The following is a 15643-nucleotide window of genomic DNA, read 5'->3' as shown; positions in this document are numbered from 1 at the left end:
CAAATGGGCATTTTTGAACTGAAAAATACAATAACCAAAATAAATAATGGAAAGCTCAGTGGATGGGCCCAACAGCAGAAGGGACGTGACAGAGGCCAGACTCGGGGGACTGGAAGTAGAACAACATACATTACCTAATTTGAATGACAGAGAAAAAAACCAACTTCAAACCAACAAAACCTCAGGAATCAGTGGGAATACACAAAAGATGTAAAATTTGTGTCAATGGAGTCCTAGAAGGAAAAAGAGGACAGGGCTGAAAAAAGTACTTGAAATAATGGCTAAAAACTTTCCAAATGTGGCACATTACATAAACCCAACATTCCAAGAAGCTGAAGAACACACACAGGATAACCCTAAAGAAACCCATACAAGGACACATCGTAATTAAACTTCCAATAACTAAAGACAAAAAAATACATATATATCGAAAGCAACTACAGAAAAATGACACTTTATCTACAAGGAAAAACAACGAAAATGACAGCAGATATTTCGTCAGAGGCCATGGAGGTCACGTAATACTTTCCAAGTATTGAAAGAAAAGAATTGTTGGGGGCACCTGGGGGCTCTGTTAGTCAAGTGTCAGACTTTTTTTTTTTTTTTTTAAAGATTTTATCTTATTTATTTGACAGAGAGAGATCGCAAGTAGGCAGAGAGGCAGGCAGAGAGAGAGGGGGAAGCAGGCTCCCTGCTGAGCAGAGAGCCCAATGTGGGGCTCGATCCCAGGACCCTGAGACCATGACCTGAGCCGAAGGCAGAGGCTTAACCCACTGAGCCACCCAGGCACCCAAGTGTCTGACTCTTGATGTCAGCTCAGGTCTGGATCTCAGGGTCATGAGTTTAAGACACCCCCCCCCCCCCAGCACACACACAAACGCACAAAAGAATTTTCAACCTTGAATCCTATGTTCAGTGAAACAACCTCCAGGAATAAAGGGAAAATCAAAACATTCTCATACAGAAGAAATCAAAGAGAAATTTTTCACCAGCAGACTTATCATAAAAGAATGGCTAAAGGAAGTTTTTGAAACAGAAAGGAAATAGTAACAGAAGGAAACTTGGAAGAGCATGAAGGAAAAAAGAACACAGTAAGGAGAAATACAGATAAATACAATAAGCATTGCTTCTCTTGAGTTTTCTGAAAGTTTTTTTTAATGATCAAGGCAACATTGTCTAGCAAGGTTCTAAATGTATATAGAGAAAATATTTAAAGAAAATGTTGCTGTAAATGGAGAAAGATAAAGAGATGTAAGGATTATTTCACTTGAAATGATGAAACGATGACACCGATTAACTGGTAAGTTTTACATCCCCTGCTCTCTGAAAGCGGAGTGTTCCCACGACACTTTTCATAAGCTCAAACAGGGTAAAGTGAACAATATCCCCTGCTTTCCGAAAGGTCACATTACGCCACTTCACTTTACCAAAGACCTACATTAGTACCTGTTTTCGCTAATGCACAGAAATCCAAAACTTTCCTGATTATTAAAAAAGCCATTACCATACTAATGTAGATATAGCTCCACATAGATCTGTATAAACACACATACACAATATATGTTATATAACACACATATATTAATGTATATATATGTTTATTATGTATATATGTATGTTATATATACATATTAATACTATTATATTATATTATTATACTATTATATTATATTATTATAATAATATAATTATAATATATAATAAATAATAAATATAATATATATAATATAAATATAATATATAATATATATATTATATATAATATAATATAATATATATAATATAATATATATAATATAATAAATATAATATTATAATAATAATATTAATAGAACAATTACTGAAGAAGCTACACAAAGAGACACTCAAAAACACTATAGATAAATCAAAATGGAATTCCAAAATATTGTTGAAGCAACCCATGAGAAGGCAGAAAAAAGAGAGCCATGGGCACCTGGGTGACTCAGGGGTTAAGCCTCTGCCTTCAGCTCAGGTCATGATCTCAGGGTCCTGGGATAGAGCCCTGCATCGGGCTTCCTGCTCAGCAGGGAGCCTGCTTTTCCCTCTCCCACTCCCGGCCCCCCCCCCCCCCCCCGCTTGTGATCCCTCTCTCTCGCTGTGTCTGTGTCAAATAAATAAAATCTAAAAAAAAACAAAAACAAAAAAAACAGAGAGGACAGAAAACAACAAAGAAAAATGGCCAACTTAAGTCCTAACATATCAATAATAAAATTAAAAGTAAATGGTCTAAATAGACCAAACAAAACTTGGAGATTGACAGAACAAATTAAAAACGAAACAAAAAATCCCATGACTCAGCTATATGCTATCTACAAGAAACTAACTCCAAATATATTAATATAGAAAAGTTGAAAGCACAGGATGGAAAATATGTATCATGCAAACATTAATTAGAGGAAAGGAGAGGTTAGATTATTATCAGATAAAATGGACCTTGGAGGAAAGAAAAATACCAGAGACAGAGAAGGACATTAAGATAAAACAGTCAATCCTCCAAAAAGATACAGCAATTCTAAGTGTGTATTCATAAGACAAAGTGCTACAAAAGATATAAGTCAAAAATGGAAAGAACTAAAAGGAGAAACAGACGAATGCACAGTTATAACTGGTGACTTTGACACTCCCCTCTGGAGAACGGATACAGCAACTAGACAGAAAGCCAGCAAAGATACAGTAGAACTCTACAAGATCAAACATTCTACCCATTAATAGTAGAATATGCAAGTCTTTTTTTTTTTTAAAGATTTATTTATTTATTTATTTGACAGACAGAGATCACAAGTAGGCAGAGAGAGAGGGAGAAGCAGGCTCCCCGCTGAGCAAAGGGGCCAATGTGGGGCTCGATCCCAGGACCCTGAGATCATGACCTGAGCCGAAGGCAGAGGCTTAACCCACTCAGCCACCCAGGTATCCAAATTTGTCAGTTTCAAAACAAACATGCCATGCGACTTCTCCGCACCCCTCAGCCCCTCACCGAGACCTCACACACCATGCCCCTCGCCGTGACACACGCAGTTCCCACCTCCGCCAGAATGGTAAGTTCCTTCCCTTCTGCTTCAGATGCCAGCGCTGGGCTTCACCAATTTCCACTCACCTTTTGAGACTGACTTTGCTCCCTGAGATCTTCAGGCAGAGACAGTCAGCCTTTCCTTTCTCAGTGCCATTCCAGCAACTGCTACCTTGGATCCCGTTGGTGATTCTTATCTACCCCTGAGCCTTTCCCCTTAGTGTCCACTCTTCCTGGGAGCACAATGGTTACGAGCAGGGGCCGCAGAGTGGATCAGCTCTGGGCTAGGATCCCGACTAGACTAGTTACTGGTCCGGACCTTAGATATATTAGTTCACATCTCTTGAACCTAAGTTTTATTGTCTGTAGAGTGAAACAACGGTAATAACAGGACAGTAAGGAGCACATGTGGATTAAATGATATAATAAATGTATTTTGAAAATCTAGCATTTGTGCCTGGCACAGAGTAGGAGCTCAATAAATGTCAATTCTTATAGTTGTTATAATTATCATCACCTAAACTCTCTCGTCCCTCCAAGCACACAATGGATTTGCAATACAGGGTTCCTTTATCTGTTTAAAGAAAATGAGTTGGCTTTGAACAAAATCGTAAGTTCACAGTTCAAGGGCAGGGGCACCTGGCTGCCTCAGTCAGTGAGCATGAAACTCTTGGATCATATGTGTTGTGGGTTCAAGCCCCATGTTGTGTGTAGAGATCGCTTAAAAATAAGTCTTCAAAAAAGAAAGCAATATTTAAATTATTTTCAAAGGTCAAAATATTACAATCCACACCCATCTAGAATAAGTTAGGTTTTAATCATTTCTGCGAAAAGGCAGATCCTATACATATAAATTTAAGACGTGACTCTCCTGTGGAGGATAAGAAAAAAATGACATTCAGTAAATATTTGACAAATGAAGCGAACGAGATGAAGATGTTCTAGAGAAAATAATCCATCCGCATTCACTCAACCCAACATTTACCGTACACATGTCATGTGTCGGGCACTATGTTCGGTATCCGATACACAGAATATAAGAAAGTATAAGTAACTTGTCACAAGTTACAATGATACTGTATTAAAATGACCAGAGAAAGGAGCGCCTGGGTGGCTCAGTTGGTTATGCATTTGACTTAAGGTCATGATCTCAGGGTTCTGGGACCTGGGACACTGGGTTCTGGGACCCTGTCAGGTTCTGTGCTCAGTGGGAAGTGTTGTTCTCCCTCTGCCCCTCCCCCAGTTTGTGTTTTCTCAAGCTCTCTCTCTCTAAGTCGTGATTGGACAGAGAGAAACCACATGAGCGAGCACAAAGAGGGGGAGGAGAAGGAGAGGGGGAGGGAGAAGCAGGCTTCCTGCCAATCAGGGAGCCCAACATGGGGCTCGATCCCAGGACCCTGAGATCACGACCTGAGCCAAAGGCAGATGCTTAACTGACTGAGCCACCCAGGCGCCCCAATGAAAAAAAATCTTAAAAAAACAAACAAACAAACAAAAAACAGGGGCACCTGGATAGTTCAGTGGGTTAACCATCTGCCTTCGGCTAAGGTCATGATTCCAGGGTCCTGGGATTGAGCCCCACACATCGGGCTCTCTGCTCAGCAGGGAGCCTGCTTCTCCCTCTCTTTCTGCCTGCCTCTCTGCTACTTGTGATCTCTCTCACTCTCTGTCAAATAAATAAAATCTAAAAAAAAAAAAAGACATTAGAAATCCTTTTCTCCCTTTACCTAAAAGATTAAAATTGAATTCATCAAATCTCACAGAAGAAAAAACACACACATTTAACTTTCAGTTTTTTATTTTGTTTCCGACAGCTGGACGTTCTAGCACATCTTAACAACCACTAGACAAATGAAAGACGGCTGACTTATATATAAAAAGGCAAGGGGAAAAGGTCATGATTGTCTAACAGGGAATCCGAATCCCCAAATAAATTATCTTACAAAAATATCAAACTTGCTTTTCCACATTTGTACTGTTAAAAATGAAGGAAAAAAATTCACATTAAAAAAAATCTGTAGGCTGGTAGAGCGAGTTAAGATAATCATTTTTACATACTAAGTAGGTCCTTCAAATAAATATCTTAAACAAATTTTAAGTCTTTCAAAAAAATAGGTCAAGTATTTATCTTGTATCTGTTTGGTCCACTGAAAGACCGTTTATAAAACTGACATTAAACTGGACTGAAGCTCATACCCTCCGGGTAGTAACATGCACATGGCTGAGGCGGGCTATGCACACGTGCACGTCACATCGATGTGAACGGCCGCTGCTGCAATCACATACTACTTTCATGCATAGTTTTACCCTGTAAAAGTCCTCTAGTCTAGCATGGATCGAACTGCACTGACAGAAGAAAGAAAATACTCTGCCTATTGTAGACATTTGCTCCGTAATTTTTAACAATGCAAAAATTATCACACTTTTGGGACTTTAAAGATTACTGAACGTGAGATAAAATTCAATACTGCTTACAAATACCTGAACATGGAGAGCATATTGACCACTCATGCGGAGAGCACACGAGTGATTGTAAGTTACAGAACTCCAGCTTCTGGCTGCTCTAGTTCTACTGTTTGATCCTAAAGTGTTACATGGCCTGGGATCCTTAAAAAGGATAGAAATTTAGTAAGATAATGTTACATTAAGTTTTTGTGTTCTAATAATCAACTTTTTAAGAAGTACGCAGTGGAAGGGTGTCGGGCTTCCTGTATCTCCTCATACTTTAAAAGCCAATTTCATTTGTATTATGATGCTGATATTTCAATTAACCCTATGCTGTAAGACTGACTGCACTACAATTTTGTCCACAATAGTCAAATCTCTTGTCGCTAAAATACTCCAAAATAAATCCAGTCAACAATTTCCATTTCCAATGGCTTAAATGAGAGATGAATCTAACAATTTTTTTAACCAATTATAATTAAACTCAGCTGATGACAGCTACATTTAAAACCCTGCAAAACCAAAGTAATCACCCCAAAATCTAGAATACCAACACTTTCCATCCAGGATAGAAAAACGAGCAACCAAAATAAAGAGAACCACAAGATTGTTCGAGCAACCAATCAAAAACCACCTCTCTGTTATTTGAGCTAATAGTCACTCGAAGCTTGAAGTTTCCTCCTTCGTTATTATTGGTGGATCCTAGAGTCACAGCTTCAATGTCAAACGTGACAGTGGACCCAGAAGTAACTGCTGGCAACTGATTAGTCATTTCTTTTCCATTTACAAAAACTGCACCTAAAATGTTAAGGTAAAGAGTCATTTACATGTGAGCGATAATGAAGAATGGAAATGGATTCTAGATTACCAATAACATAGGTAATTTCCCAACTCAGATCAAGAAAACATTTTGGAATGCCAACTGATCAAAGAGAATGCATTTCAACATGTTAATTAACCCCCATCCCCGAGGCAGGAGAAAAAGTTAAAGCTTTAATCATATTTTAGAATTCTGATTCAGGGTTCTACTCTTCTAGAATGGAGAGAGACTGAGTTTCCCACATGGATGGCATCAAAAGAAACTTGATTCCATTACAAAATTATATCCTGTGGAATAGCAATATTGTTGCACATGAAATAAACAAGAATCTTGTTCTACCTACTGCTTGACCCACACCACAACATATTAACACATCTGGAGAGGGGATTTCCAAAGTGTGATTACTGTATCACTGGGCGCCCAGGTGACTTCATTGGTTAAGTGTCTGCTTTCAGCTCAGGTCATATCAGGGTTCTGGGATCGAGCCCAAGTTGGGTTCCTGCTCAGCGGGGAGTCTGCTCCTCTCTCTCCCTCCTCCCTTTCCCTTCTCCTTTCTTTTGCAAATGAATACATAAAATCTTTTTAAAAGTAAAATTAAAAAAAAAAAATGTGTGATGACTATCGAGTAAGGGGCCAAAGAACCCTAGGGAGGTATAACAAATTAAGTAAACTCTCTCTTCAGTTCACCAATTGTTGAATTCAGATGACCTATGCCCACGGAATCCAGACATAGACTGCCTAGTGCAAATCCCAACTCAGTCACCTCTGAGCTATGGGAGTTTAAGCGAGTCACTCAACCTCTCTGTGGCTTGGTTTTCATCACCTATAAAATGGGTAGAATACTACTTCCCACCTTGACAAATTGCTAAAAGGAGTAAATGATTTATTCTTTGTAAAGGGAAGAGAGTAATGCCTGGCACATAGTAGCCATACAGGTATATCATAAAGACTTAAACTTTCTCATCTCCTGCTATAGACGTGTGGTGGCTGGGACAGATTCACATCTTACTCCAGCAATTCACGTACTTCAAAGAGAACAGCAGTCGTGTGTCTCTTACCATTTGTACTGATGCACACGGCTTGGTCCCGCTGCAGAGAGTCATATCCATTCTGTTTTTCTGCACACACTCCTATACTGTCTCTTCTGTCTGGCTGCCCCACGGTTTCAACTCTGGAAATGAGGTAGAGAGAGATCATTAATCGTCTCCTTGTTCTCCTTTTTTTTATATATCTAACAGTCACTAAGGTTAAAAAGAGCAATCTCATCAAACTTGCTCTTAATAATACCCAACGAAAATTCAGCAGTTCCTAAATTCCAGGCACTGATCTAAAAATTTTATATCTATATCAAACATCTCATTGAATTCCCCTAATAACCCATGAGGTAGGTGCTCTTATTACCATACCCATTTTATCCATGAGAAAAAACAAGATTAAAAAGAGGCTAAGTAACCTGACCCTATTCACCTGGCTGAGTGCTGGACCCAAGACAGGAATTGAGGCATTCTGACTGTAGACGCCTACGGTAGCTATTCACAGCTACGACAGCGCATTCCCATTTTTAGGTTCTGGCTCTAGACACACAGAAAACTTGTCATACTTGCCATGATACTTGCCTGCCATCACACCTAAACCTTCAAAGTGAGAGTCTATGCAGTGGTTTGATTACTGTTAATCAACTATTAAAAGCCTCTAAAAATAGACATAAATTTTAAGAAGTAGATAAAATAGTTACTAACACATTTTGCTTGCTGAACTTCCTATGTGGAAGGTTCAAGCATTTCTTTTTGTGTTTTAGTCTCAAAATACATCCTTATGCATTCTAGAAATAGGAAACTTACATATAAAGTCAACCTGTATCTCTACTACCAGATGCATCTTTCCCTCCGTTCCAGAAAGCCAGATTTTGCAAGTATAGAAAAAGAAAAATTAGCAAGGAACAGAATGTAGCTGTACCAAGGGAAGAGGTGATTATTTATACTTGTTATGTCCTGAAAATGTCTTTGTTACAAAGTGGCAAACACATAGGATCAAAATAAACATGTGGGCAGGTTTCTGAAGTCATTTCACTTAGTTCTAAACCAGCAGTCTTAAGAAGTACGGAGAAGAGGAGACTGATGTCAGCAAGATGGCAGACTCCTAAGTCCCAGTCCTCCTTCTACCACAGAAACACTGCTTTAACAGTGATATACAGACCAAAAAACCTTTATGAGATTTCCAGAATCTAGTTAAGAGGCTGCAGTCCCTCAAGGGACCACAAGCTGAAAACAGCTGCAGTGAAATGGTTAAGAAGAGAAATTTCACTTTCCCAAGTCAGTCCCTCTCCAAAGCTACACAGCTCAGTGCCTGGCAAGAACACCCGGGCTTCTGACTTTTCCTTTGGGACAGGGAGAGAAAGAGGAGTGGAGCATGCATCCAACATTCCAGCTCTTTGGAAAGTTGCCTGAAGGACTGATTTCTGTTGCGCCTCATTTAGAGCATGGACAGAACAAGCACAGCATGGTTGCCTGAATGCTGCTAAGACCAAAGAAACAAGAGGAGTCAACTTGGGTGTGACTCAGAGCAGGTGCATAACTTGAGTTCTCACCCTGGGAGGAAGAAAGAACTGAATGTTCTTCTGCACCAGCTTTTCACAGGGATGCTCAAAGGGATGCTATCTGTCTCATTGCATGTGGGCACTGATGGGGAGCTGGCAAACTCTGGATGCCTGGTGGCCACTGAGTACAAGACAGAACAGGGCTGCTTGCTGCTGAAACATCAGAATAGGCAGTGCCACAAACAGGCACCAGAGGGAGCAAGAGATACGAGCTCCTGAAAGACCCAGGAAGCTCTCTGGTTGAGAAATTGCACTCCCTAGCACAGGGAAGTCACATCCTCCCAAGAGAGGTGTCAGAGGCTCCCAGCATCTCTAGCTGAATTCATCTGCGGGGTCTTTTCCAGCATAAAACCAGGTCAAAAACTGGGAGAGGCGGATGTTTTCTCGTATGTATAGATCCCAACACAAAAATTGTAAAACATTTGGAGAAACAGGAAAACATGGGACAAACAAATAAAAAACTAAAGTAGATCTCAAAAAAGTTATCCTTAATGAGGACACCTGGGTGGCTCAGTTGGTTGAGTATCCAACTCTTGATTTCAGTTCAGGTCATGCTCGCAGGGTTGTGAGGTCAAGCCCCATGTCGGGCTCTGCACTCACCCCTGGCAATTCTTCCCCCTCCCTCTCCCAACTTGAGCTCATATGCACGCTCTCTCTCTCTCTCTCTCAAATAAATAAAGTCTTCTAAAAAACTATCCTAATAAAATGGAGACATGGATTATCTGACAAACAATTCAAAACAACCATCATAAAGATGCTCTACAAGGTCAAGAAAATAAGACACGAGTAAAATTAGAATACCAACAAAGAGATGAAAAATATATATCTAAAAAAAACTAGACAGGTATTCTGGAACTGAAGAGTACAATAATAACTGAAAAATTCACAAGAGAAGTGTAACATTACACAACCAAGAAGAAGAAAGAAACATCAAATTCGAACACAGGTCATTTGAAATTATCCAAAACAGGGACAAAAGAAAAAGGAATGAAGAAAGTCTAAGAGACTCATGGAGAGGAGAGAAAGGGGCAGAATGTTCATTTAAAGAAATAACAGCTGAGGGGCACCTGGGTGGTACAGTGGGTTAAGCCTCTGCCTTTGGCTCATGTCATGATCTCGGGGTCCTGGGATCAAGCCCCTCATTGGGCTCTCTGCTCAGCATGGAGCCTGCTTCCCCCTCTCTCTCTGCCTGCCTCTCTGCCTACTTGTGATCTCTGTCTGTCAAATTAAATAAATAATAAAATCTTTACAGAAATAACAACTGAAAATATGGAGCAGGAAATGGACATTTAGATTCAAGAAGCCTAATAGACACCAAATAGGATAAACCCAAGAAATCACAGTGAAACACATTATAATCAAATTGTCCAAACTCAAAGACAGAATTTTTTTTTTTTAAGATTTTATTTATTTATTTGACAGAGATCACAAGTAGGCAGAGAGGCAGGCAGAGAGAGAGGAAGGGAAGCTGAGCAGAGAGCCCAATGTGGGGCTTGATCCCAGGATCCTGGGATCATGACCTGAGCCGAAGGCAGAGGCTTTAACCCACTGAGCCACCCAGGCGCCCCACTTTGGATTTAAGTGACACATTCTCGTTCTTACACAGTCTCAAAAGGTTTTTCTTCACAGTGAATGCTTGGAGCAAAATCCAAAAATTCAGTTGCTTAGCTAATAAATATATGAAAAATATCCAACTTTATGATAAATATAAGAAATAAAATGAAATTTTTATTTTAGCCTATCAGCTACAGACTGATTAGAAACAACAATACTCAATTCTGACAAGTATGACATCAATTACCTTGGTGCAGTGACATCAGTACCCTCGCACACTGCTGAGAACATTGCAGAGTGCTCCCTGGAACACAGACAGTCAGTCTGTGTGTCACTAACAGGAAAACTAGCCCAAGGAATAGAGAATGAGCCTTATATCAACAAGATCCCTGCCCGGCTTGACGCATCAGGAATAAGAGAAAGAAGAGGTGCCTTAACAAGTCATTGGAAAGAAGGATTTCTGAAATATATCTGAAACAGAAATACAATGATCATGATACAAATCCTAAAATAGCTTTTGTCCTCTTTCAAAACAAACCTGGTAACATGAATAGTCCTCTATCTACTACAGATATTGGAAATCTTCCAACAAAGAAAATTGTAGAATGGCATATTGGTGAGTTCTATCAAACATTTAAGGAAGAAATAATACTAATTTTACACCAACAGTTCTGGAAAGAAAAGAGGAAGAAACACTTCCCACCTCAATTAACTTTTTTTTTTTTTAAGATTTTATTTATTTGACGGAGAGAGAGAGCACAAGCTGGCAGAGTGGCAGGCATAGGGAGAAGGAGAAGCAGGCTCTCCGCTGAGCAGGGAGCCCAATGTGGGGCTCAATCCCAGGACCCTGGGATCATGACCCAAGCCCAAGGCAGACACTTAACCGAATGAATCACTCAGGCGCCTCTCCACCTCACTTTCTAGTCTGGTTAAAACCAAAACCGAAAACATCATAAGAAAAAAGAGAAATAGCTTTCTCATGAAGAGATATAAAAATCCCCCAAAAGTATTAAAAACCAAATCTGGCAGAACATATAAAGACAATATAAGACAAAGTGGAGGTTCTATGGGGAATGCAAAGCTGGTTTAATGTTCAAAAAATTTATCACTTTAATTCACCATATTAACAAAAGAAAAGCAGCATAATTACATTAAGAAAAGTATAAAAATTATTAGACAAAATTAAACATTCACTTATGGATAAAACTCCCTGCAAAGCATAATTAAAATGGAACTTTTAATTTTATTTATTTGAGAGAGAAAGTGAGAGAGAGGGCATGAGCGGGGGAGGAGCAGAAGGAGAGGGAGAAGCAGACGCCCCATTGAGCAGGGAGCCCGATGTGGGGCTCAATCCAGGGATGCTGGGATCATGACTTGAGCCAAGGGCAGACACCAACCAACTGAGCCATCCAGGCACCCGCAAGAAGGGAACTTTCTTAACCTCACCGAAGGTATCTACAAAAACCTACAGCTCGGACACCTGGTTGGCAGTCAGTAGAGAATGCAATGCTTGATCTCAGGGTTATAATTACGTTCCAGCTCAATACTGGGTACAGAGATTACTTAAAAATAAAATCCTTAAGAAAACAAACAAAAAACCCCTATAGCTAGCATCATCCCTAATGTGAAAGACTGAATGCTTTCCTGCTAAGATGTGGAATAAGCATGTAAGCTTTCAACACTGCTATTCAGAATCACACTTCTTATAATAATAATGTAATGAGACAGGAAAAAGAGAAATGACAAAACAATGATGAAAGACATTTTTTAAAAAACTAAATTAAGAAATTACCATATCCACAGATTGAAACAATCAAAATATTAAAATGCCAATTATTCCCAAACTGATCTATAGATTTAAGTCAAAATTTTTTTTTTTTTTTTTTTAATGAACTTAAAGCGGCTGTCCTCAAACTCCACAGCACGTTAGAGTCACCCTAGGAGAAAAAAAAAATTTTTTTTTTCTTTTTTACAGAGAGAGAGAGAGAGATTACAAGTAGGCAGAGCAGCAGCCAGAGAGGGGAGGAAGCAGGCTCCCTGCCAAGCAGAGAGCCCGATACGGGGCTCGATCCCAGGACCCCGAGATCATGACCTGAGCCGAAGGCAGAGGCTTAACCCACTGAGCCACCCAGGCGCCCCATAAGTCAATCTTGATTAAAATCCCAGTAAAAAAAATTTTCTTAGAAATAGAAAACCTGAATCTAAAGTTAAATAGAAAGAAAGAGGAACTAGAATACTAAAACAAAAAGAGAATGAAGTTGGAAGAATCCTACTACTTGATATCAAGACTTACTAAAAAGGTATAGTAATCAAGATTACAGTTTTGGGAAAGGAGAAACACACAGCTCAATGAAACAAGAGTCCAGAAACAGATTCCTACACATACGATCAATTGATCTTTGACAAAGGCAATTCAATGGAGAGAGGACAGTCTCTCAACAAACAGTGCAGGAACTACTGGACTAGATGCTAAACGAAAGTGAATTCAACCCATATTTCATATACTACACTAAGAGTAACTCAAAATGTCTCACAGATCTGAATATAAAATTTATTTTTTTATTTTTTTTTAAATTGTATTTATTTGACAGAGAGAGAGATCACAAGATCACAAGATCACATCCCTCATCGCAGAGAAGCAGGCAGAGAGAGGGGAAGCAGGTTCCCCGCTGAGCAGAGAGCCCAATGTGGGGCTCGATCCCAGGACCCTGGGACCATGACCTGAGCTGAAGGCAGATGCTTAACTGACTGGGCCACCCAGGCACCCCACATAGGAAAAACATCTTGTGACCTAGTATTACAGCAAAGACTTCTTAGATACAATACCAAAAGCACTGGATGAGTGCATAAATTGTATCTCATCAAAATTAACAACTTATAATCCATAAAAGACATTGCTAAGAAAACACAAAGACAAGCCTCAGACTAATAAAAACAAAAACAAAAACAGAAGACTTATATTCATCAAATTTCAATAATAAAAAAAAATTGTTCTAAATAGGCAATAGATCTGAAAAGACACTTTACCAACAAAGATATACAAATGGACAATAAATGAGCATTGGAAAAGATACTATCTTTGGCTATCAAAAAGAAAATGAAAATCACAATAAGCTACAACTACATGTATATAGAATAGCTGAAAGCAAAAATAAGGGGGGATACTCTGGCTGGCTCCGTTGGTAGAGCGTGTGACCCTTAATCTTGGGGTCGTGAGTTCACGCCCCACACTGATCACTATTACTTAGAAGAATAAAATGAAATATTTTTAAAAAAGAACATAGGGGCGCCCGGGTGGCTCAGTGGGTTAAGCCTCTGCCTTCGGCTCCGGTCATGATCCCGGGGTCCTGGGATCGAGCCCCGCATCGGGCTCTCTGCTCAGCAGGGAGCCTGCTTCTTACTCTCTCTCTGCCTGCCTCTCTGCCTACTTGTGATCTCTGTCTGTCAAATAAATAAATAAAATCTTAAAAAAAAAAAATAAAAATAAAAAAGAACATAAACAACTGACAATACCAAATGCGGGTAGGGATGAAGAACAACCGAAAATCTCATACGTGCAGGTGGGAATGGAAAATGGCATGGCCACTTTAGAACAGAGTTTGATAGTTCCTTAGATAAACCTAATCTGACCCAGCAATCGCAATCCAAGATTATTCATTTAATCTAAATTTTTTTATCAAAAACTCTCCAACCTGGCTCTTTTCACTGAACTCCAGATTTTCCAACTGTCTCCTCAGCATCTTCACTTGTAGGTCTAATGAGGAACTTAAATTTAACATTTGATAGAACAAAATGATTATTCACCAGAAGTATGCTCCTCCTACAGTCTTACAAACCTCAGTAAATGATAATTTTTCCCAACAGTTATTTAGACCAAAAACCTTGTCACACTTGACTCACCTACCACAAGCAATCCACCAGTAAATCCTGCCAGTCCTTCCTTTAACATATATCCAGATTCAGGGGCTCCTGTGTGGCTCAGGTCAGATCCCGGGGTCCTGGGATCAAGCCCTGCATGGGGCTCCCTGCTTGGCAGGGAGTCGGCTTCTCCTTCTGCCCCTCTCCTCTACTCGTTCTCTCTCCTTCTCTCTCAAATTGATAAATAAAAATCTTTAAAATATATATAGATCTGACCAGATTCTGACCATTCATCATTACCTCCACTGCCCCATCCTGGTTCAAGCCACCATTAGCTCTCACCAGCATTATCGCTATAGCTTCCTGACTAGTCTCCCGGCCTGTACCCATACCACTTCCCAGACTATTTTCCAGACAGCAGCCAATCGACTTGTAAAACATAGGTCGGGTGAGGTTTGCTCTATGTCCTCCAATGGTCTTCCACCTCACAAAGTCACAGCAGAGTCCTACAGGGCCAGACTGTCAAGATTCGAATCTTGACACTAGTATAATAACCTGCACAACCTCAGGCAAGTTGCTTAATTTTTTTTTTTTTTTTTAAGTAGACTCCATGCTCAGTGTGGAGCCCAATGGGGGGCTCGAACTCATGACCCTGATACCAAGACCTGAACTGAGATCAAGAGTTAGGCATTTGGGGAACCTGGGGGGCTCAGTCAGTTAAGCATCTGCCATCCCTCTCCTTCCCACTCGTGTTCTCTCTTGCTATCTCTCTCTCAAATAAATAAAATCTTAAAAAAAAAACAAAAAAAGAGTAGGGCACTTAACGGATTCACCCAGGCCTCCCAAGTTGCTTAATCTTTTGACATCTCAGTTTCCATATATATAAAATATATCTAATTCATGAGAATGTAATGAGGATTTATAGACATCAACTCATTAAGTACTTAAGAACTAACACACAGGGGGGCCTGGGTGGCTCAGTCAGTTGGGCATTTGCTTTCAGCTCGGGTGATGATCCTGGGATCCTGGGATGGAGCCACACACTGCACTCCTTGCTGAGCAGGAAGCCTGCTTCTCCTTCTGCCTGCCACTCCCCCGCTTGTGGTCTTTCTCTGTCAAATGAATAAATAAAATCTTAAAAAGAAAAAAAAAAACAACTAACACACAGTAAGGTTCAACAAATGCTAGCTGGCTATTAACATTTTGTATAGTCTAGCTCAACTTGTGAATTCATGAAAAGTCAAATGGAAAGCATGCTCCTGTCCCCAAAACAATGTAACATAAACCTGATTTGGTGAGACCTGTCTTGTTAGGGGGAGGGATGGAGACCTCTGCAGTATCA

The 15643-nt window shown here is 39.9% G+C and overlaps 1 protein-coding gene across 2 annotated transcripts in view; it reads right to left on the bottom strand.

Moving 5' to 3' along the window:
• Positions 1 to 4808: 4808 nt before the first annotated feature.
• The window catches only part of CRLF3 (cytokine receptor like factor 3), a 37496-nt gene continuing 26661 nt past the window's right edge, over positions 4809 to 15643 (bottom strand). For both annotated transcript variants that reach the window (XM_045984680.1, XM_045984679.1), the window contains exons 7-8: positions 7352 to 7464; positions 4809 to 6271 (exon numbers count right to left, since the gene is read on the bottom strand). In XM_045984680.1, the coding sequence (XP_045840636.1) occupies positions 6015 to 6271; positions 7352 to 7464 (370 nt within the window). In that variant the 3' untranslated portion in view covers positions 4809 to 6014. The remainder of the gene's footprint in view (positions 6272 to 7351; positions 7465 to 15643) is intronic.

The sequence above is a fragment of the Meles meles genome, chromosome 18 (genome assembly GCF_922984935.1).
Source record: "Meles meles chromosome 18, mMelMel3.1 paternal haplotype, whole genome shotgun sequence".
Taxonomy (NCBI): domain Eukaryota; kingdom Metazoa; phylum Chordata; class Mammalia; order Carnivora; family Mustelidae; genus Meles; species Meles meles.
Note: the sequence above shows the minus strand (reverse complement) of the source record. Positions and strands in the feature narration are given on the sequence as shown.